The 23,477-nt window shown below is 40.7% G+C and overlaps 1 protein-coding gene across 1 annotated transcript in view; it reads left to right on the top strand.

Moving 5' to 3' along the window:
* The first annotated feature begins 275 nt into the window (after positions 1-275).
* Positions 276-23,477, top strand: part of SH3RF1 (SH3 domain containing ring finger 1) — a 164,969-nt gene continuing 141,767 nt past the window's right edge. Inside the window, exons 1-2 of the mRNA XM_032803656.2 lie at positions 276-368; positions 3,247-3,733. Of these exons, the coding sequence (XP_032659547.1) occupies positions 3,347-3,733 (387 nt within the window). The 5' untranslated portion in view covers positions 276-368; positions 3,247-3,346. The remainder of the gene's footprint in view (positions 369-3,246; positions 3,734-23,477) is intronic.

The following is a 23,477-nucleotide window of genomic DNA, read 5'->3' as shown; positions in this document are numbered from 1 at the left end:
TTTCCCCAGGCGGCACCTGGCGTGGCGGGAGCGGGGCCGCGCCGCGCCGGTGTGAAGGGCTTTGGGGCGGGGGTCTGGTGCTTAGTTTCCCGCTCGTTGCTCTTACCCCCTCCGCCGGGGTGCCAGGCGGAGTCGGCTCCGCCAGCTAGCCGGGCGGGGCGGGCTCCACCTCCAGGGCCGCCCCCTGCAGCCCCGAGCCCTGCTCTCTGCGGGGCGTTGCGGTGCCGCCCCCAGCGTCAGCCCAGCTCAGGGAGGAGGTGAGGAGGAGGCTCCTCGGTGCCGCGTCGGGAGAAAGACAAGCGGGGAGAGCGCGGCGGCGGCGGCGGCGGCTCCTCCCGGGAACAAAGAGGGGAGCGCGGCGCGAAATGGTGAGTGACGGCGCCCCTGACCCGCTCGCCGCGGCGGGAGGGTCCGGATCGGAGGGGCTCGGCTGGCGGTGCAGCCCAGCCCAGCTCCCTGCAGGGCCCCCGAGAGGGGGCGGAGAGGGCCCCGGGGAGCCCCCAGGTGGTGTGACAGGTTCTCCCCCTGGGTCAGCGGCCCTAGGGACCGTCACCCCCTCCCCAGAAGGGGTGCGGTGCCACCCCCTCCCCCGAGTCTGTGTCATCGCCTCCCCAGAAGGGGTGCGGTGCCACCCCCCCCGAGTCTGTGTCATCCCCTCCTCAGAAGGGGTGCGGTGCCACCCCCCCCCGAGTCTGTGCCACTCCCTCCCCAGAAGGGGTGCGGTGCGGTGCCACCCCCCCGAGTCCGTGTCACCCCCTTCCCAGACGGGGTGCAGTGCCCCTCCTCGAGTCTGTGTCATCCCCTCCCCAGAAGGGGTGCGGTGCCCCCCCCCGAGTCTGTGTCACTCCCTCCCCAGAAGGGGTGCAGTGCGGTGCCACCCCCCGAGTCCGTGTCACCCTCTTCCCAGATGGGGTGCCGTACCCCCCCCCCCCGGTCCATGTCATTCTCTCCCCAGAAGGGGTGCGGTGCCACCCCCCAAGTCTGTGTCATCCCCTCCCCAGAAGGGGTGCGGTGCGGTGCGGTGCCACCCCCTCAAGTCCATGTCACCCCCTTCCCAGATGGGGTGTGGTACCCCCCCAAGTCCGTGTCATCCCCTCCCCAGAAGTGGTGTGGTGCCACCCCCCCCAGTCCGTCACCCCCTTCCCAGATGGGGTGCGGTGCCACCCCGCCCCCGAGTCTGTGCCACTTCCTCCCCAGAAGGGGTGCAGTGCGGTGCCACCCGCCCGAGTCCGTGTCACTCCCTTCCCAGATGGGGTGCAGTGCCCCTCCTCGAGTCCGTGTCAACGCCTCCCTGGATCTGTGTCACCCCCTCCCCAGATGCTGGTGGAGTACTGTCTCCCAGGGATCCTGTGATGCCCCCTTCCAGATGTGAGTCCAGTTCCGTCCCACTCGGACTGTCATCTCCTTCCTATTCCTTCCGTAGGGATACGATGTCCGTCTCCGTCCCCCCCCACCCCCAACCCTGTCACACTCATATACCCCAGACAGGGCTATGGTGCCACTCATGCACCCTCCCATACATGGATACCTTCTTTCAGGAGGAGTGATATTGTATCAGCCCCCCTCCCCCTGACTGGGATACATTGCCACACGCTCTCAGAGACTGGAGGCAGTGTAAGCCCATCCACAGGCAGTGATATATTGCTTCCCGAAAGTGTGTCAGTCCTCCACAGAAAGAATGTCACTTGCCAAGAGGATCCCACCTCAGGTGTGTCACCTCTCCTCCCCACTGTGTGCCCTCTCCCGTACATGGAACAGAGGTGCACATGCACACACGTGCCAAATATAAGTGCTCCTGCCAGGTGTGTGTGTGTATATGTATGTAATAAAATATATTTTATCTCTGGAAATACCTAAGTAACTGTCACTTTAATAGCAAAATCCAGAGAACAAGATTATTAATGTTGTATGTAATATATCCTACACTCATATGTCTTGTATGAAAAGTGAATATTCTCCAGACCTGAAATAAATTTTGAAAGTAATTTTTAACTCTGTTTCTGAGACAGATTGTGTGTGTCCGTTTTGTGTCTCTTTCTCCTGCTAGCCTCACAGTGAACTCTAGAGAAGCCCCATGCACATAATAAATACCTATATTATGTGTCTGGTAGTATTACACCAAACAGCTGTGTTTCTTAGCATCAGTTACTGGAAGCTTTCTGTGACCAGCTAGCCACTCAAAATGCCTGGGAGGAGGGGAGAGGAGGGAGGGAGAGTGTAAATCTGTGTATACATATTATATTTGTATGTAGCGGTTAAGGATTATGAAATAAGTGATTTTCTTGTTGAGTGTCCTTCCTGAGCTTCCTGGTGGCATGTTGCCTTTGCTGCTGTTACTGGATACATTGCATTCATGTTCTGCTACCAGTATTCCAGCACTCAAAGCACTATAAAATGATTTTGGTAATAGTCTTGTGTCACTTTTGGATATAATACCAGCTCTGCAATCTGTCATTTTGTCAACTTCTTCAGTAAACTTAAAAAGCTTGTAAATTAGTGTCTGTTTTCAAGATTGAAATGCTAAAAAAAAAAAAACAAAAAAACCCCCTTCCTCTTTTGCTTCTCAAAAACTTGACAAATTAGATATTTTTTTAGCTCATTCTAGACTTACACCTTACCCTGCTAGCTACTCTCTGATGATGGACTCTCTAGTCCTGTAGAACAACTTGCAGAATCAGTGTCTTATTTTTATTCTTTTTCATTTGTTTTAATTATGGAAAGGCCAGACCTGTCTAATATTAAACAAATTGTAAGAAATATAAATTTGTCTAAGTGCGTCTTCCACAGTCATCTATTAATCTATCCTACAAGGACAAACTTATTAAACTCTAAAATGGTTTAAGAATATTGAAGATAATTATCAGTTAAAAGCAGATAGAACTGCAGTTTAAACCCTTAATTGTTACTCTTGATCACCATGCTTGATCTAAGTAGCTCACTAATACAGATAAGATTGCCATTATGATGACCAGAGATAATTCTCTGTTATTGCTTTTCATAAATTGTTCATATTTACAGAAAACTTTTAGCTATATATTTTAAATTATTATTAAACATTTATCCACAAACTGAATATCTGTAGGGATTTGTCTTGAATTAGACTGGAGATATTTTAATTTTTGATGTTGCTTAGTGCAGGAATCTTGTTAGAGGAAATATTTTTGTTAACTCACTTTAAGAAAGATAATTATTTTTTCCAGATTATTAATGCTTTGTTCTTTTTCTTTGTTTTCTAAACAATTTCAGAGCAAAGTCTGAAGAGGCATGGATGTAACATGAGTCCTTTTAAGTACTCAGTATAGATATGAATTTTGCAAAAGTTGATTTTTTGGTAAATTAGATAAAAATGGATGAATCGGCTTTGTTGGATCTGTTGGAGTGTCCTGTTTGCTTAGAACGTCTTGATGCTTCTGCAAAAGTCTTGCCTTGCCAACACACATTTTGCAAACGTTGTTTGCTGGGCATCGTGAGTTCTCGAAATGAGCTTCGTTGTCCAGAATGTAGGACTTTAGTTGATTGCAGTGTTGATGAACTTCCCAGTAATATTCTACTGGTTAGACTTCTGGATGGCATCAAGCAAAGGCCCTGGAAACCTGGCACTGGTGGTGGGACTAGTTGCACAAATGCATTAAGAGCCCAGAGCAGCACTGTTCCTAGTTGTGGTTCAAAAGATCCACAGAGCTCACAAGGTGGACAGCAGCAAAGAGTACAAGCACGGAGTCCCCCTGGTAGGGTAAGTATCCACTATAAATTATAAGCCATACCTAGAGGTAGCAGTTTGTTTTGTTGTTGTTGCAATTGTATCTCTTTCTAGACTCTTTCAGAGCAGTTGAATCACAACATTTGTTGCTTCAGGGGTTAAACAAGGGCAATCAAATGTCATCTGCAAAAGCAAAATAATATCTGTTCATTGGCAGTTATGATTTAAACCAATTTTTCTGTGTAACAAAAGCCTTGAGCAACAGTTGCGAGCACATTTCCAGGGAAAACGTCAGTATTTATCACATTCTTATACTATATACTCTTGGCTTTAGTATTAATATATTTATATTGCTAGTTACTGATTGCTGAGGAAAATGTTTATAGCCGAAAGATAGGATGCATTTTTCTGTTTAAAACTCTTCATTGTTGAATTTAAAATAGTTCAGGGGAAGAAAACCAGCATAGGCCCTTAATATTCCCATTGACACTAAAGAGAAAGCTAAATAACTTGAACAAGACAGTTTGTATGAATTGGTTGGTTGCATAATGAACAATTATTCAGTCTTGCTAAGAATATTTAAAATTGTTTGCTACTTGTTAACTCTAACACTAGAAATGGATTTTATTATAGGTTGTTCTGTGTTCTGTTGATTTTTCTGTAAGAACAACTATTGCAATTAGATTTTCATACATTTTCTATAAATTTGTTTAGCTCTTAGGGGGAAATTCTTGCCTCATTGAAGTCAGTGGGGATTTTGCCATTGACTTTAGTGGAGCTAGGATTTCACCTCTATCTCAGAACCCTAGAATTGGTGGTGGTTGATAACTTCTCTCTACTTTTTCACTTTAATTTTAAAAGGGCAGATTTTCGAGCTGTTTTTCATACATTGTTCGATCACTTAATGGGTTGGCTACTTCCTTTTGATTTTTTTTCAGTATTTTAGTTTTGATTAGTACCATAAGGATCATATTCATGCAAATTTTCTGTTTAGTTTTCAGTGAAGTATATAGATTACCTAAAGTTCAATTATTAGGAAGTGTATTATCGGTGAGTACATGGAAAATTCTCTTGATTTTTGTATGTATTATCTCTGTATAATGATATTTTAACTTGTTTTGTATGTTTGAAATCCATGCACTGAGAATTGAGCTTATTGGCTTGTACTTCTGCTTTGTTTCTTCTTGGTATTCATTCAGCTAATAGACTCTTTCATACCTTGTACTCAAAACTTCAGTAGCTTAATTTATTATGATTTTTTCTAGAATCAGAAATGGAGATCATTTTATGAGCTGACTTGACTCGTCTTTGTTTTATCTAATGACAGACCAGATTAGCTTCTTTTAAAAGGTTTTGTTGCACATTTAATGAAACTTGTACATGCAGAGCTTCTGGGTATGAATTGAAATTGGCTTAATGATTTGAGTGCTGTACCTGTTTGAAGAATGCATTGTATTTTGAGAAATGGCCTGCTAAAGTTGAAGAAAGGGATGCAAGCATTAATTTTAGAGAGCTATTCTTTACCTCAGATAAATCATCTATATATTTAGTTTTCTTTGTGGCTAAGAAATCAATGACTTGCACTGGATAACTTAAATAATTACTGCTTACCTGAAAATTGGTATTTCTCAGATGCCACTTACGTACATCACTTACGTCAAACTGTGTAGAGAATATAAAATGTATGGATTCTTCCACCAGGTTTTATATTTTGGCTTTTATATTCTAATAGTCACACTATGATTTTTCTTTAGAAATTTAAAAAAGTAATTTCTCATGTTATTCTCTGTAAAGTGTCTAATGCAGTGGTTCTCAAACTTTTGTACTGGTGACCTCTTTCACATAGCAAATGTCTCAATGCGACCCCCCCCCATAAATTAAAAATACTTTTTAAATATATAAAAAACATTATAAATGGTGGATTTAAAGCGGGGTTTGGGTTGGAGGTTGACAGCTTGCGACTCCCATATAATAACCTTGCAACCCTCTGAGGGGTCCCGGCCCTCAGTTTGAGAACCCCTGGTGTAAGGACTTGTATTGAGTATGTCAGTAATATGTGCAGATATTGATGAGGTAAAAATATCCAAAAGAGTACAGCAATTTTGTGAAGAAACAATAGCAGTTACAGAAAGGTCCTCAACCTCTCCCAGAACCCCAAAGCAATTTAACATTGCCTTCAGCAGCTAGCAAACATCTTCAATTGCAAAAATACAAAATACCAGTATAATTTCAGTATGTGTTATCTTTTAGACCGTTCTAAACTCACATTTTTTAAAAGATAATTTTTATAAAGTAAGATTTGTATTTCATCAATGTGCTGTGAATTTATTCAAGTACTCTTCATAACTTCTCAGGTTTATGGGAAAATTAATATTGTATTCCCTTTTGAGTTCTTCTCTAGGTTTAAATGTACTACAGTATTCTGATGATATGCAACATTTGTGTTTCCATGTTGTGCAGAGCAGAAACTGATAACATATGGCATGTTGCATCAGTTTATTAGTTATGTTATACCATGTGCCAGTAGAATTGTGGCCATGTGGTTCCCTCATGTAGTTAACTGACATTGAATGAACATTAACAGCAGACTTGAACATTTACAATATGCTGTGCACATCTTTTTCCAGAGATCTAAGGCCATAATATAGACATTCCTGTTTTATCTTTGGTGTGGGGGTGGGGAAAGGTCACCCACAACCACTCACCCATTCCGGCCTGTCGAGACTCTTTTGGTGGAGGGGAGGAACATGAAAATCAGATGCTTGTTTTGTGAAGGGAGCAGCTACCTAACTTCTTTATCAAAAGAATAAAGAACAAAAGTAGAGTGAGAAAGCACAGAGAATTTATCAACAAAAAATAGGAACTGGCAAGTTATGTTGCTACAATTTTAAGCTGAATGCAGCAGTTGTGTTAAGAACTTTAAATAGGGGTGGCTGCACTACAAATGTATCAGGTGGTTCCTTTACCGGACATTGGGTGTAGAAGAGTCTTTCAAGATGAGTTGCAGAATCAGTAGATTTGTTGAGCTATGAAATTTTGCTAAAGGGGAACTAATGAATGAATGTTGCTCTTAAATTAAATGAAGTGAATGTAGGTGAGGATTGCCAAGTCATAAACATTCCGCTTGTACCTTAAGGAAATATTAAACCAATACATGCCCTTTGACAAGATGTTTTATTTGTCAGAAAAGGTTAATGCGTCATGCACAGTTGCATGAATTCCTGAACTGTGTCAGTGGCTGTGGAATTGCTAGCCCTGTTATCACACAATGCTGTGTACTGCGTTCTTTTTGTGTATATGAACACATTGTGCAATAAGCAAAAAAATGTACTGAGCTTCTACAAGATTCATGATACGAACATAATTTTGAGAACAGTTGCAGATTGTTAAGAAGTCTATCAACAGTTTTTAAGTTAGTTTTTCAGTTGCAAGAATCTGAAACTGACCTTTATAGCAGCAGTTGGGAAGGACTGGAGATGTTTCAGGGAATACAAACCCTTTAAAAACATTTTTTCACTTTGTATAATTTAAAAATTTTTTCTTGAATTTTTGTATGCATAGTACATATGTACACACACTCCTTTCTTCATTTTCCAAGGTATTTCTATTTTAACCATTTTCCTGGTGGAGACTATAGCCTTATCTAAAGTTTGTTGCTATATTTCCACTATATCAGGGGCCCCAATGTGGTGCTCCCGGGTGCCGTGGCACCCACAGGGGCATCTAAATGTGCCCACGTCCTGGCCGGTGGTCGAGCATCCGCCGAAATGCTGCCTAAATTTGGCGGATGCTCGACCACCACCATGGTCCAAACGGTTGGGGACCACTGCACTATATCATACCACATGCCTGTGAGTAAAATTTACCCTGTAGCCAACAGAAAAGGTGCTGTTTTATTCGAAAATGGAGGGGTATCTGCATAGCAGTCTGGGAGCACTGGTCTTTGTATTCTCCATATTGTGGGACAAGGAACATTCTGAAAACTAGCAGGGAATGAAAATGCTGTTGTTATTGGGAGATCTCGTAGTGATCTCCTATATTTAGTTGCCTGTAGGTTTCTGTTCTTTGGGATTTTTTTTTTGACACATTCTGACGTCAGTTATTTGCAGTAGCTCTTTGAATTTCACCAGAAATAAAGCTCTTAGATGCAGAAGCAGGGCCGGTGCAACCATTTAGGCAACCTAGGCGGTCACCTAGGGCACTAGGATTTGGGAGGCGCCATTTTCTTGAGCAGCGACCGCGGCAGCCGGATCTTCAGCTGCCCCAGTCACCGCCAGTATTTAGGCAGAGGGAGCTGGAGCAGGGGAGCGTGGGGAGGGCCACCTGCAGCAAGTAAGGGAGGGGCGGCACGTAGGGGAAATCTCCGCCCCAGCTCACCCCTGCCCCGCCTCCTCCCCGAGCAGGCCGTGGCTGCTTCACTTCTCCCGCCTCCCAGGCTTGCGGCGAGTAAGTTGATTGGTGTCGCAAGCCTGGGAGGTGGGAGAAGTGAAGCAACCACGGCCTGCTCGGGGAGGAGGCGGGGCAGGGGTGAGCTGCTTCACTACTTCCGCCTCCCAGGCTTGCGGCGCCAATCAGCTTAGGCGCCGCAAGCCTGGGGCAGGAGAAGTGAAGCAGCCACGGCGTGCTCGGGGAGGAGGCGGGGCAGGGATGAGCTGGGGTGGAGGGGGGTGCCTCAGAGCGTCGGGGGAGCTGCCGCGGAGGGCACCTCAGGGCGGAAGCGTGGGGCAGGGAGGGCGCAAGGTGGAAGTTCTGCCTAGGGCGCGAAACATCCTTGCACTGGCCCTGTGCAGAAGTACCTTTTGTTTGTCCCATTAAGTTTCATTCAGGTTTAGCTGCACTATAAAGTATTAAGTTAAACCCTATCATTTCCATTCTCTCTTGTGTTCTTGAGGAAAATTTTGGCAGCATGCTAGAATAATAATGAATACAAACATTCTGAAGAGCTGGGCCCACAACATTGCCAAAGCATCAGCAACACATGCTACACCAGGAGTAGGCAACCTATGGCACAGGTGCCGAAGATGGCACATGAGCTGATTTTCAGTGGCACTCGCACTGCCTGGGTCCTGGCCACCAGTCCAGGGGGCTCTACATTTTAATTTAATTTTAAATGAAGTTTCTTAAACATTTTAAAAACCTTATTTACTTTCCATACAACAATAGTTTAGTTACATATTGTAGACTTATAGAAAGAGATCTTCTGAAAACGTTAACATGTATTACTTGCACATGAAACCTTAAATTAGAGTGAATAAATGAAGACTTGGCACAGCACTTCTGAAAGGTTGCCAAACCCTGTGCTACACTGAGAATGCCTGGGAGCTGCTTGAGCTGTAAGGGAGGGAGGAGAGTGAGGCGAGGATCTCCCTCTGAATCACACTCTCTGGGAATGGCACATGGCCCAGGATCCCCATTTCCCCCTCCGGGGGCACCACATAGTGAGGAAGCCCTTCCCTTTCTGGGAGGTCGCGAGGAAAGACTCAGGATGAGCGGGCCAGGCTGGGCTTCCCTGACAGCTAGTTGCACTCAGTATATGACTCCAGCGAACCACGCATCCCTCCTTCCTGGATAACCGCTTTCTTATTCTGTCAGCTAATATAATTTAGTCCTGTGAAGGGTGGATTTAATTTAAATCATGATTTAAATCACTACTCAGGAAGACTTGATTTAATCATGGATTTCTACATAAAAGTGCATTCTTGTTGGTGGTTATAAACTTAATACATATTCTCACAACCCAGAGATAGATGTAGGTTTCATTTTTAGAAGGTACACATTATACATTTTTAAATGACTTATTTTGAAAACTTTTCAGATTAGTTTTACAGCTATATCAGAAAATGAATGATTGTTTGGTTATTTAATTTACCAATGATAATTGAAGCGGATATTTATGAAGTCATTGGAAAGTGACCTATCTCCAGTTCAACAGGTTAATCATTAATACTTGGAGGATTTTCTTGCCATGCTGTATTAGGAAGAGAATATAATGAGGCAGATATTTAAATTGTTTTATTTAACTAAAACAACAATGTTATGTATTCTGGATTTTTTTCTTCAACAGCAAGCATATAACATTTTAACAAAACAGCATATGAATTTAGCTAAACATTTAAGATTTTTTAAAATTAGGTTTATTTTTGTTAAAATTGTTTTTAACTAAAATAGTTACATGAAATTTTGTTTAAAAAAACCACAAAAATTAAATCAACTGTGTCAGCCAGGTCAATATGAGAAACTTAAAATATTGGCTTCTGCAGCTAACTCCATCATCTTCACCTTCATTTTTCTGTTTATTCGTAATCTGGAAAAGAAAAACAAGATTTCCTACTTTTTCAGGTCACGATTTCTCAGCTTGGAATGAATTAGTCCAAAGGAAGAAAATACTCTCTTTCTACACCAGCAGAAGAAGCTACTGCTGTTAAAAGTGAGATGATCACTTCAGCTGTCTCTGAATCCAAGTGCTTAAGGGACTTCCATCAGTTCACTGGTGTGACTTCCTTTAAAACATCATCAGCAAACATATATTTCTTGAATGATTCTTATTCCCAAACTGGGTCTTTTTTAAGGCCTATTGCCATTATAGGTTTTCCCTTTTAATGAGAAAATGGTATGGTAGATCTCAAATCAGTGAAGGGTGCACTCAGAAGGTCCTTAAGACTTCTGGAATATGCTGCTCAAACAGTTTCACCTTTGTTTCCACTGCCTGTCCCTCCCTTCTCACATTTATCTCCAGACTTCTTCTCCTTGTCCAGATCTATTCAGCCCCCAATAATCTTCTCTTTATTGAACTTTTTGAAACTTTGCACTTTTAGAGAGAGGTAAGGGGTTGACTCTGTGCACACAAATTAGCAGAGGGTCAATAGGGTTGAGGTCTGTTATTTCTCACATCTCTCTCTATATATTTATTTATTTAAAAACATTTTTGCTGTTAACAAGCATGTTATCTCTGGATATATGCTTGTTATCCGCAGTCTGAGAATGCAAAACTCAGCATCTCTGAATTTATAATCCCTATTCCATGATGAGATATATTTGAGCTATAATGTATCTCAATTAAAACTGTCTTTAGATAGGTTTTTTTCCTCAAAAAGCATTTTATCAAAAAAAATCTGGGACTTTTTTTTAATTTTATTTTTAAAAATCATTGATTTTTTGTGCACCTTGGTCCTGTGGTAGATGTCTGTTCTGAATGTCCAGGAGTCAAACCCTGATATTGACACAGGTTTGCAGGGTGGAGGGGAGGTTATATTGTACATAATATAATTTGTTTTTGCCATTTTCTGTTAAAAAGAATATCCCAGGAAATCACATTCAAAAACTACATTAAAATAATGTTATTTAGGTGGCAAAAGTGCTTGAAATTTAGGAAATGCTTGATTTCTGGTGGTTCATGCAACATTAATTCCCCCCCCCCAACCCTCCCAATCACATGTGCATTATGATAGTCTTCAATTGCAAGATTATATACAATGTTTTTCCACAGGACACTTGCCTCATTCAGTGCAGATTTTGGTCCCGCAATGGGACTGAGTTTAGGTTACACAAGCAACCATAAATTTGGTATTTCCTAACTTTTGAGTGTGTGACTTTGCAGCCTCAATAGTGTGTGTGTGTGTTTTAGAATGTGCGGGTTGTATGATGGGGTAGGGACAAAGCTGCAATGTGTCCCAAGTTATAGTTTAAAGGAGGCTGTGACAGATGGACATAAACATTCACAAATGAAAATTGACAGAACATTTGACAAGATTCTGTTTACCAATATATGCTTACTTTTCTTTCTTACATGCTTTTAAAAAAGTAAAAACAGTATATTTCTCTTAAGGTTGCTTGTTAGGTATTTATGAATTCTGAATTTGACTAAGATAATATTTTAACTGTTTCTGTATAACAATTCTTAGTCGTGTTGTATTTGATTATACTTTAGTGACAGTGGTATCTGCGGCAGATTAATGAACTGTCTCTTGTGTTGTCAGTGTGTTTTTTCTAAACTAGGCAACGGAGGAGGAGGGGAAAATGATCTTTATGGTATGCTGTAGACTGTTATTCAGAACTTCTAGATTCAATTCCTTGGTCTGACACATACTTCCTTTATAACCTTGCACAAGTACTCAGGTTTTGATCATTCAGAAAAAAAGTGTCACTATCAAAAAGGAGATTCGAAAGGTATAGTTTAAACATATCCGTGAAAGGGACATTTTGTAAAAATAACCTTTCTGCGCTTTTGCTTATTACCATGGAATTTAGGCACTATTAAAATACCTGGATCGACAAGAGACTGGTAAAATAGCGGTTAGTCATGTAATTGAGGGAGTTACTTTGTGTGTAGTGTGTAGCTTTTGTTTGGTTCTAAGTGTGTATAGCTGTAGGAGCAGTGGCAGAAGCAGCCAAAGCAGAGACTACTGCACTGGGGGTGAGGGAGAAAAATGGCGCTTACCCAATGCAGTCTATGCCACTGCACCCAGAATTATTCAAGGGAGATTCCCCCCCCCCCCCCGCAACACACACACTCTGGGTCTTGGGTGGTACCTCAACCCTTACCTCCATGTGACCTTGGAAAAAAACGGCTAAGAGGAACTATCCAGAAACTCCCACCTTTTCAAGAGGAGCTGCAGACACAGCCAAAGCAGAGACCTTCAGAAAACTTTATACAGTTTTGACCAAACTTTCTCTGCTCTGGGCTGATTGGCTGTTTGTATCAACTCTCTCTTAACTTTAGCTTTACTCTTAACTTGCCCTCTCTTACACTTTTCTTCCCTGCCCTGTCCCCTTCATCCCGTACCTTTGTGTCACCTCTCTCTTCACTTTTCATTTAGTTTTATCCCCTCCTAACTAAACCCACCAAAATAAATACATTTAAAAATCACAGAAATAACATGAAGGTCGCTGCCATCATGTTGTTCAATCTGTTATATGTGATTTCTTTTTTTTTACCTTGTGTTTCTTGTGTATTCAGCCTGTAAGCTCTTTGGAAAGGTACTGTTTGTTTGCTATTATGTGTTTTCACAGATCCTAGTACAATGGGGACCCATGTATTGTTGGTCCTTATGCTCTAACACAATAAACATTATTAATAATGGATAAAATGAGCAGAATATGTTTTTGTTTCTTGGTGTTTCAGTAGATGGATATGGGAGCCTCTCAGTAAAATTTATAGAGTGGTCTCAACTGTTGTATGGATGAAAAGCGCTGTATAGAATTAATGTTGTTTAATATTTGTCTGTATTGCATATTTGGTTTTGAACAGGATGAAGAAACAATTCTTTTTTTTTTTTATTATGCCTGACTTTTTCTTCAAGGGGAAACCTGTCTTGTTTGACAGGATGTGAATCTCTGAAAATAGTTGTTGTTTAACTATTGGCTAAATAGAAATTGGTTTTCTAGGAGCTTTGGAATTATCCAGTCCAATTATCAGAATATACTAAACTCTAGAGGGTGAATGTCTGATATTGTAGAGTGTAGAAAATAAAATGGCAACTTGTGACTGCAGCACTCATGGCATGACTCATGACTGCAGCACTGTTATCAGAAGTTAAATTATTGTGGAAATCTATGTACGTACTTTTAGCAGTACTAAAGAAAATCAATTTTTGTTTGTCATGGGTTTTCACATTTAGATCAACTTATTTATATCTGCAAAAAAAAACACATTTGTGTAGTCTGAAAATTGAAACAGTATACATCTTGCAAGTGCTTCCAAAATGGCCATAAGACTTTTTTCACATGATGGATTGATAATGTTTGAAAAGGTGCTCTGAATATATCTAATCAGCTGAAAGGTTGAATATGACTTTAAAATATGAAAATAGATTTATTTTGATATATGAGCTCTTAGTTGGCATATGTTTGCCCTTTGCACTTTATAAATGTGTGATTTTTTAGATGCTAAAGTTGAGAGTTCACATAAAACATACCACATTCATTACTCAAGCAGACGTGTGAAGTGAAATTTAATAATCTCCAATACAGACATTTTTGTTATGCATAAGTACATTTTCATGAAAGGTCATAATTTGAAGAATATTTAGAAATAAATAGATGAACCTTTCTCTCTTTGTAATCACCTACATTTTTAATCTGCTGCTAAAAATAAAAACAACCCAAGCCTAAGACGGTAAAAATTTCCACTGGACTGGATATACCTGAAGCATTCAAGAGCATTGGAGCAGTTTTCTGTACAGATGGTGTTCTTTGTAAGAGAAACCACCTTTGTTCTATGTCACTGACTCATTTCTTACAGGTAAGGTCACTTAGCTCTGGGTATGTTGTTCCTTTTTATAAAAGGGAAATGGATGCTGCACCCTTCACATTCCATTTGTCACATTCCCCAAAAGAAGTTTAAAATATATATTAAAAGCTTTTTCAATAATTAAAGCCATTTTGTACAGGTTCTGTGAACCATAAATTCACAGAAATTCTCTGTTTTGGACAAAAAAACCTATTCACCACAAGAGTTTCAAATTCTTTATATAATGTAAATGAGTCTGGTCCTCTTGTCTGAGCGTAGATGTAAGACCATCAATATTGAATCATTTGAAACAACAGCTCCCAGTTACTCCTCACCAATATACTAACTTGATTGTGTAAGTACACGCATTTTAAGATGCATTTTCCTATTTATATCTGGTGTAGAAAAACTGAAGAGTTGAGACAGTTGGTTTATTTTTTTAATCATGGAAGTCTAAGGATAAAAGGTATTCAGAGAATATCAGATGAATATCGAACTTGGCATAAGTAGGGCATAGCTGTTCTACAAGCTTCTTTTAAATAAACACAGTAAATACAAAGGTACTAGGATATGGTAATATGGTTTTGAAGTAGATGTAGCTTTTACACTGGATCTTTGAGTTTGCGAATAATAAAATAAAATAAAATCAACTTCATCTGGTGGGCCCCTCTCTCTCTCTCTGTTTAAATAAAAACTCCATACTATTGCATACCTTCTTTTTCTTTTCTTTCCAGGTACAAACAATTGGGTGCCTCCTGTGGATCTAATGTTACTGGAGTGGTGATAGGTCTTGAGAGGAGTCTGTGAATCCCTAGCCATACTAGCACAATTAAGCCATTTAAAAAAACCCCTTTTTAACTTAAAGCAAGTTTTAAATGCATAACCTTTGTAAGTTAACAAGTCTTTAGCCATGCTACAATGTTGTGCTACAAGAAAAGATGTTGACTGTGTAGGCTGCTTTCTGGAGTCCTTATGGTGATATTTTTCTTAAAATTTATCATTTTACCGGTGACAGCAATGGTGGAAGTTGTGGTATAGACCAGGTGTCAGTGGTTTTGTATCACTGTAGTATTTAACTCTGTTTAGAGGAAGTCTAGATGACATAATGGGTAAAAAGGCTGGCAGTCACTGGCACCTATTCCACACTAGAGCTCCCACCAGAGCTACTTCTCATGGTGCTGGAATAGGGGAAAATGTGAATGAAAAGGTTAGTGTAGATAATGGGTTACGGTTAGTACCTGACCAATGACTCAACACGTTGTTAAGGATTATTGTGCTACAGAAAGATGAAAGACGTGAAACCTAGGATCTGTAGCCTAATCTGTAGTTTTAAGGCTAACTTTTATTTAGTTTGCAGTGGTCTGAGAATGTTCAGCTCCAGATCGGCTACAATATGGAATGTGGACCTTGAGGAGCACGCAAGAAACAAATCAGTGCTTTTATTAGCATTTTCATTTACAAGACCAACAAATTAAAGTTAACTATAATTTAGCATTTTGTTAACAAGACAGACACAATCATGCACACTGCAATATAGCAAATCAGAGAGAGCGAATATAAAATGTCCAGTACTTGGATTACTCAGATCATCCCTTGGGGAAACTGAAGTAGGAGAGCGCTGAAGTTTCAAATATTAGTAGATAGTCATCATCGTGGTGTGTCTTACAGCACACAGGCTGGGTAACATCTTTTATAATGTGTTACACTGACACCCCCTGTATCTTATACATATTCATGAGGTTTTCAGACCCTTTCTCCTTATCTGAACTTCCACACTTTGCTTTTGTTGAGCTCCCCCAATTTCTGTAGGTTAATTAAGTATTTACATCCAATTTATTATCATTTACATCAAATAATTGCCATGGTATTTGTGGTTAATATCTATAATTTTGGTTATACTTATTCCCTAAGCTTATCCTAAAATACCAGTAACCTTTATTTGTGGTTTCACCCTTCATACCAATTAACTTTCCTATGACTGGTCTTAATCTTGTGACTTGCTGTCACACGCAAGTTAGTTCTTTATATCAAGCTACTAATGTCAAACTAGGACTTAGTTATGCTAAGCAACCTATCGTACTTGCTTTTGGCATGCTATTTGTCACTTACATCACTTTTCTTATTCCATCTAGTCTAATCTAAATTATCCCATTAGTGATCATACTTGGTCAGATCTCTGGCCTTGCATATATATATATACAGGTATATTGTGCTAACTAAAGGGGCACACTCAGATCAGATTTTGTCCAAAATGTAGGTTCTTTAGAAATAAAATTTTGCAAAATCTAATAATGAAAACATTGTTTGAAATAATAAGGAATGGAGTCTCCTAGCCAACCAGAGCTGGTACAAAAGAGTTACTTGTCCATGTTGCTATGTGGGAGCTCAGCATCAGCAAGAAATCTAAGGGTACTCCTGGACTGTGGACTGAATTGACCAATTGTGGTCAATTGAATTCAGCCAAACGTGGTTGAACTTGTATTTATGGATTAGATTACCCAGAGATAATGTGTAGTTGGGGGAGAGAAAGGGACCAAGGACAGAGCCCTGTAGAACCTCAACAGAAATTTGGGGGCAGGGTTTGAGGAGGGTCCTCCAAATGACATGCTAAAGGAGCAGTTACAGAGAGAGAAGAGGAGAATCAGAAGACAGTGTCATGAAGGACAAGATTTCAAGAAGAGAAGAGCATCTTTGACAGTGTTGAAGGTGGTTGCCTGGTAAAGAAGGAAGAAGATTTGACTAGAATAGGTCATTAGAGACTTTGGCGAAAACGGTTTCAAGGCAGTGCAAGGAGCAGAAGCTGGATTGGAGAAGGTCTTGGATGCAATTGGAGAAGAACTCCAGACAACACATTACATTTTCAAGATGAAAGGGAGACAGGAGATGGGTGGCAGTTGAAGAGGCAAGTGAGGTGAAGGATGGATATTTTTAATATGGAAGAGATGAAAACATGTTTGTTTAGTACCAGCGGAAAGTAAGAGGTCAAGAAGAAGAGTAAGGAAAGGGATAAGTGTGGATATGAGAGAGATCAGGGGATAGGATGGGATCACTGGGGCAATTGGTGGGGTTAGAAGAGGAGAGCAATCAAGAAACTTCTGCATCTTTGACAAGGAGGGAAGAGGAGAGAGTTGTAAGAGGTAAAGGGGGAAGGTCACAGTATATTTTGACAATTTTCTCTTGGCAGAAACTGATGGGATCATCACACAGGACAGAGGAGCATTGGAGGAGTGAGTTAAGAGATGGTGAAAAAGTAGTTGGGAATGTGGGGATGGGATTCAGTTGAGTTAGTTATTTAGCTAGGTATACTGCAGAACTGAAGTATGAGAGAATTAATTTGTAGTGGAAGAAGTCAGTCTAGTCAGGGGACTTCAACCAGAGATGGTCTTGCAGGGTGAAAGCAGGAGTGTAGGAAGCCTGTGTTGGGAGTGAGCCAAGGCGAAGTGTTGGTAGGGTGGACCTTGTGATGGGAGAGAAAAGAGTTAAGGTCTCAGAGTGAAGCATGAAGAGAATCAACAACCATTTTGATGGAAGAAATGGAGGAGTTGGCTGAGAGCAAACAAAGTTATCAATGTTGATGGATTGTCTCGGAAAGTTAGAGTTACTGCAGGGAAGGTGGAGGGGTTGATGAGCAACGCTGAAAATGATCCCGTTACAGTTGGAGAGGGAGAACTCAGCAACAGAAAAATCGGAGAGAAAGAGAGAAATGCTTAGTGAAGACCAAGTCAAATGAATAGCCCTTGTGGTGATTGGGTATTGAACCAGGGCTGTGTAGGTCAAGTGAAGAGGTGAGGGCAAGGAATCTGGCAGCTAAGGGGCCAGATGTATCATCAACATGGAGGTGAGGTCACCAAGGATTAGTGTAGGAGGAGAAGAGAGCCAGAAATCGAAATCTTTTAGGAAGGCTGAAGGGGCACAGTTAGATGGATAGTAGATTACAACAGTATGAGTTAACTCTAGTTAACTTATGCTCAAATGACTAGCTAGATTCCCCCAGTATATTAATTATGTGCAGTATTCTTCCTGTTTTAAAATATTGTATTATATTCTATGTACTTTTAAACCTCTGCATTTCCCTTGTGAAGAAGGTGAAGCGTTTTCTCTATGAAGGTATATAGCGAATTAAATGAATTAATCCTTAAAGTGCTTGAAAATTCTTTGCTGAATTTCCTAATGTTTTACCGGTTAATGTTTTACATCCCTAATACGCTTTTACAAATAAATGGAAATATTTTCATAAGAACCACCTGAGTGACTAGCACAATTGGAAGAGAGAGTCTTTGGCATTTGTACACAGAGTTGTACATCTCACTGAACATAGGATTGGATATGGGTCTCCAAATAGCTCAAATTTTTACATGACACTTAAAGCTTTCAAAAGGTTTAGGGAGGTCTGTTACACAAACTGCACACTGATCAACATTTTATGTTCTGAAAAACACATGCTCCTCCTGTCGGTCCTTACTGTCCTTTACATACCTGTTTTTAAGCAGTGTTTTTCTTTTTTTCATACTGCTGTCTGCACCCAGAAAGAGCCTAGTTGCAAACTTATTTTTAATTATGGCTCATGGTATATATCCTTTTATTTAATGAGGTAAATAAACCTTCTCTCTCTTTTATGCATAACGTATGCTTAAAGCTGTTTTGTTTTTAAAGGCAGAAATGGAAAAAAATCGCACCTCAGTGATTGCATCATGGTGCACGCCCCTAGCTAACAAAAAAAAAGAGAGGAGAGGGGGGAAAGTAGACCAAAGTTAATTTTAGCTGGTTAGGGAAAAACAAATAGTTACCATACACGTTTTTTCTTATACAAACAGTATTTTTTATTTATAATTATTTAATGTTTTAATAATTTGTCCTATGTATTTAAATAGGAAACAACAACCCAGTGTGTTTTGGTAATTTTTCATCCGCTACCTTCTTTATTCTGTTCAGCTTAATGATAGCCAATACTTTGTCCAGGATTGTTATCAGTACAATATCTCTTCAGTTAGGACACTTAAGGACTTGTCTTCACTACTGGGGAGAACGAGGCTGCTGCAATCGATGCAGTGGGCGTCGATTTAACAGCTTGAGTGAAGACCTGATAAATTGATGGCAGAGCGCTCTTCAGTTGACCCCAGTATTACACCTGTCCGAGAAGAATAAAGTCAGTCAATCGGACAGCATCTCCCAGCAGCACAATGAAGACACTGGGGTAAGTTGACCTAAGCTATGTCGACTCCAGCTACATTATTCACGTAGCTGGAGTAGAGTAACTTGGATAGACTTACCCCACTAGTGAAGACAAACCCTAAGACCACACTTTTTTTTTGGCAGTGCCACCTTTCCATTCCTATGGCATTTGTTCTTTCACCCGTATTTTATTATAGACGTTTGTTAGCTGCTCAATCAGAATTTCACCTCCAGCTTTTGGTAGGTCTGCTTGAATTCTATCAACCCCAGGGGATTTCCCCTGTTTGAGGATTTTGATGTCGTCTTTAGTTTTGTTGGATGTTACTGGTCCCTCTCATATTTTTAACTTAGCATTGGCATTTCTCTAGAACCTGCGCGTGATCATTGGCTTTAGACAATTTAATACAGAATAGAAATGTTCTTTCCATCATTTGGCTTTTCATGCGTTTTCAGCATCTGTCCATGAGAGTTCCTGATGGTCATCAGCTGTGTCTCATTCTTTCTGTGAGGTCATTCACTATAACTGCTTCAAATTTCTCCACTATGCTGCTGTTTCTGACTTTGCAGCCTTCACCTGAACCAGACATTTCTATCTTGCCTGCATCTTTTTTTTATTTTTGTCCTTTTCTCTGTATCTTACATCTGCCTCTAACTGCCTGTCTTGCACTGTTCCTTTTTTGTCTTTCCACTCATCAGTTGCTATCTGTTTCAGATGATCCATTAATCTTTCTTTCACCCTCTTCAGTGGTCCACTTTTTTCCTCTGCTGTCTTGACTATCATTGATCATCTTTCTTCCAGACTTTCCTCAGCTTGGTCCTATAAAACACAGGAACGATTGCTAAATGCAATCTGGAATCTGATTTGCATGTCTTCTTTATCCTTGAACTTCTCTATTGCTATAACACTCGTTTTGTGTGATATCATATTTTTGAATTTAAGTTGTAACATGGCATTGAACTTACCTAACATCAGCTTGATACTGTGGTTGGGCACATAATCCAATACTTGCTACACTTGCTTGTGGAATGTATGCTTTTCATTGTTGCATACTGCATTTGTTGGTGCATATGCTTGGATTATTATAGCATTTGACATATCTTGTTTGCACCCTGGGTGATAGTGTTCTGTTGTTCTTCGGCTCCCAAGCCAACAGAGTCTTCGCTGTGTGATATTGTCCAGCATAATTCCTATACCTCTTTTGTGCATTCTTTCTCCTACTTATAAGATTGTAGCATCATCTTGGCACTCCCTGTTCACCTGTCTCACTGATGCCAAGTATGTTTAAATAGTATTTTTTAATTTATGTGGTTTGTGCCAACTTTCCTGTACTATACAAAATATATACATTCCACGTGCCTATTCTTGTTACGCGTTTGATCATCGGGATTCAATGTCTAGAGACCTCAGCTTCCTTTTAGATTTCACTGTCATACATGGTTTTGAGCCCCATTTGCACCTACTGTCTTCAAGTTTTGGTTTAACTGAACTGTTTGTTGCAGTAAGGCTTTATCTGAGTGGGTTGCAAACCCAACTGCAGAACCTTCCTTTTTTATCCAGGCTTGGGACTACTACTGTTGCTAACTAACAATGCTGGGATAGGCAACTCTAAATAATAATAAAAGAAAGAAAAATAATTTTAACACCATTTTTACACTTGCATTAGGAGAGAGCATTTGAATTTGTGGCACTTGACGGCTCAATTCTGTGAATTAATACGCACAGGAAGACCTGACCCTTACATCTGTATGGAACACTGCTGATTTCAGCGTGACTGCACATAGGTGCAGTAGGGTCAACTTGGAGGATTGGACCCTAAATTTGGTTATATTAATAAATATCAGTGGCTCAAACAGGGCTAATAATTAGGGCCCTACCAAATTCACAGTCCATTTTGGTCAATTTCATTGTCGGGATTTTTAATTTCATGATATTAGCTATTGAAATCTGAAATTTCATGATGGTATAATGGTGAGGGTCCTGACTCAATGGAATTGTATGTGTTTGTGGGGTGGGGGATTGCAAGGTTATTGTAGAGGGGGTTGTGGCTCTGCTACCCTTACTTCTGCAGTGCTGCTGGTGGCAGTGCTGCCTTCAGAGCTGGGCAGCTGGAGGATGGCGGTTGCTACATGGGAGCCCAGCTCTAAAGGTAGAGCCGCTGCCAACAGCAGCGCAGAAGTAAGGATGTCATGGTATGGTATTGCCACCCTTAATTCTACATTGCTGCTGGCACTGTGCTTTCTTCAGAGCTGGACTCTTATAAATTCATAGACTCTAGAACTGGAATGGACCTCGAGAAGTCATCGAGTCCAGTCCCCTGCCTTCATGGCAGGACCAAATACTGTCTAGACCATCCCTGATAGACATTTATCTAACCTACTCTTAAATATCTCCAGAGATGGAGATTCCACAACCTCCCTAGGCAATTTATTCCAGTGTTTAACTACCCTGACAGTTAGGAACTTTTTCCTAATGTCCAACCTAAATCTCCCTTGCTGCAGTTTAAGCCCATTGCTTCTTGTTCTATCCTTAGAGGCTAAGGTGAACAAGTTTTCTCCCTCCTCCTGATGACACCCTTTTAGATACCTGAAAACTGCTATCATGTCCCCTCTCAGTCTTCTCTTTTCCAAACTAAATAAACCCAATTCTTTCAGCCTTCCTTCATAGGTCATGTTCTCAAGACCTTTAATCATTCTTGTTGCTCTTCTCTGGACCCTCTCCAATTTCTCCACATCTTTCTTGAAATGCGGTGCCCAGAACTGGACACAATACTCCAGTTGAGGCCTAACCAGCGCAGAGTAGAGCGGAAGAATGACTTCTCGTGTCTTGTTTACAACACACCTGTTAATGCATCCCAGAATCACGTTTGCTTTTTTTGCAACAGTATCACACTGTTGACTCATATATAGCTTGTGGTCCACTATGACCCCTAGATCTCTTTCTGCCATACTCCTTCCTAGACAGTCTCTTCCCATTCTGTATGTGTGAAACTGATTGTTCCTTCCTAAGTGGAGCACTTTGCATTTGTCTTTATTGAACTTCATCCGGTTTACCTCAGACCATTTCTCCAATTTGTCCAGATCATTTTGAATTTTGACCCTGTCCTCCAAAGCAGTTGCAATCCCTCCCAGTTTGGTATCGTCTGCAAACTTAATAAGCGTACTTTCTATGCCAACATCTAAGTCGTTGATGAAGATATTGAACAGAGCCGGTCCCAAAACAGACCCCTGCGGAACCCCACTTGTTATACCTTTCCAGCAGGATTGGGAGCCATTAATAACTACTCTCTGAGTACGGTTATCCAGCCAGTTATGCACCCACCTTATAGTAGCTCCATCTAAACTGTATTTGCCTAGTTTATCGATAAGGATATCATGTGAGACTGTATCAAATGCCTTACTAAAGTCTAGGTATACCACATCCACCGCTTCTCCTTTATCCACAAGTCTCGTTATCCTATCAAAGAAAGCTATTGGCCAGCAGCTGCTGCTCTCCAGCCACCCAGCTCTCAAGGCAGTGCAGAGGTAAAGGTGGCAATACCGCAACCCCCCTAAAATAACCTTGTGACCCTCCTGCAACACCCTTTTGGGTGAGGACCCCCAGTTTGAGAAACACTGGTCTCCCCTGTGAAATCTGTATAGTATAGGATAAAAGCACACAAAAGACCAGATTTCACGGTCTGTGACGCGTTTTTCATGGCCATGAATTTGGTAGGGCCCTAGTAATGCTAATACGGATATTATATATTATAACTGTTAGGCATGCCTTACACTACTCAAATATTTCAACATAGCAGTATTTTGTGACCCTCTTTAACTTTAACATTGTTAAAAAGAACATTTGCTAATAAGTCTGCCTTTGGCAATTTGAGCCATAGGAAAAGGAGAACCAAATAGTACAAACCATGCTTTTAAAGCAAATCTTAATGAATTGTTTTGATTGATTCTGTTTGGGGAAGCAGTTAGATATCTAATCGTGTTGAAAAAGCAGCTTCATGCTTAAACAGATGACTATGCCTGCGGGCCTGCACATTTGCTGCAATCTCATTTAGAAATGCTATGGATTCTTTCCCTTTAAACATCATTTACTTCAAATGTTACTGGGTGCAGTTGGGAACAAAAAAATATTGGTCTCCATTTGCTGAAAATTTGGATCTTACTATGGATTTCTTCTGTCCACAAAACTGGAATGTTAGTAGATGTTTGTAAGAGTTATTTAAGGTAAGCTCAAAGCAAACTGGCTCTGCTAATTTTCCAACAGTTGAGCATAAATGGGTTTGCTTAAAAATACTAACTCAGTGTTCTTTCCCCATTTTTAATTTTGTGAAAAAGGTGTAGATAGATAAATGCTGGAGTCAAGGTTATGAAACTATTGACAAA

The sequence above is a fragment of the Chelonoidis abingdonii genome, chromosome 5 (assembly GCF_003597395.2).
Source record: "Chelonoidis abingdonii isolate Lonesome George chromosome 5, CheloAbing_2.0, whole genome shotgun sequence".
Taxonomy (NCBI): Eukaryota; Metazoa; Chordata; order Testudines; family Testudinidae; genus Chelonoidis; species Chelonoidis abingdonii.
This window is presented reverse-complemented; position numbering and strand designations above follow the sequence as displayed.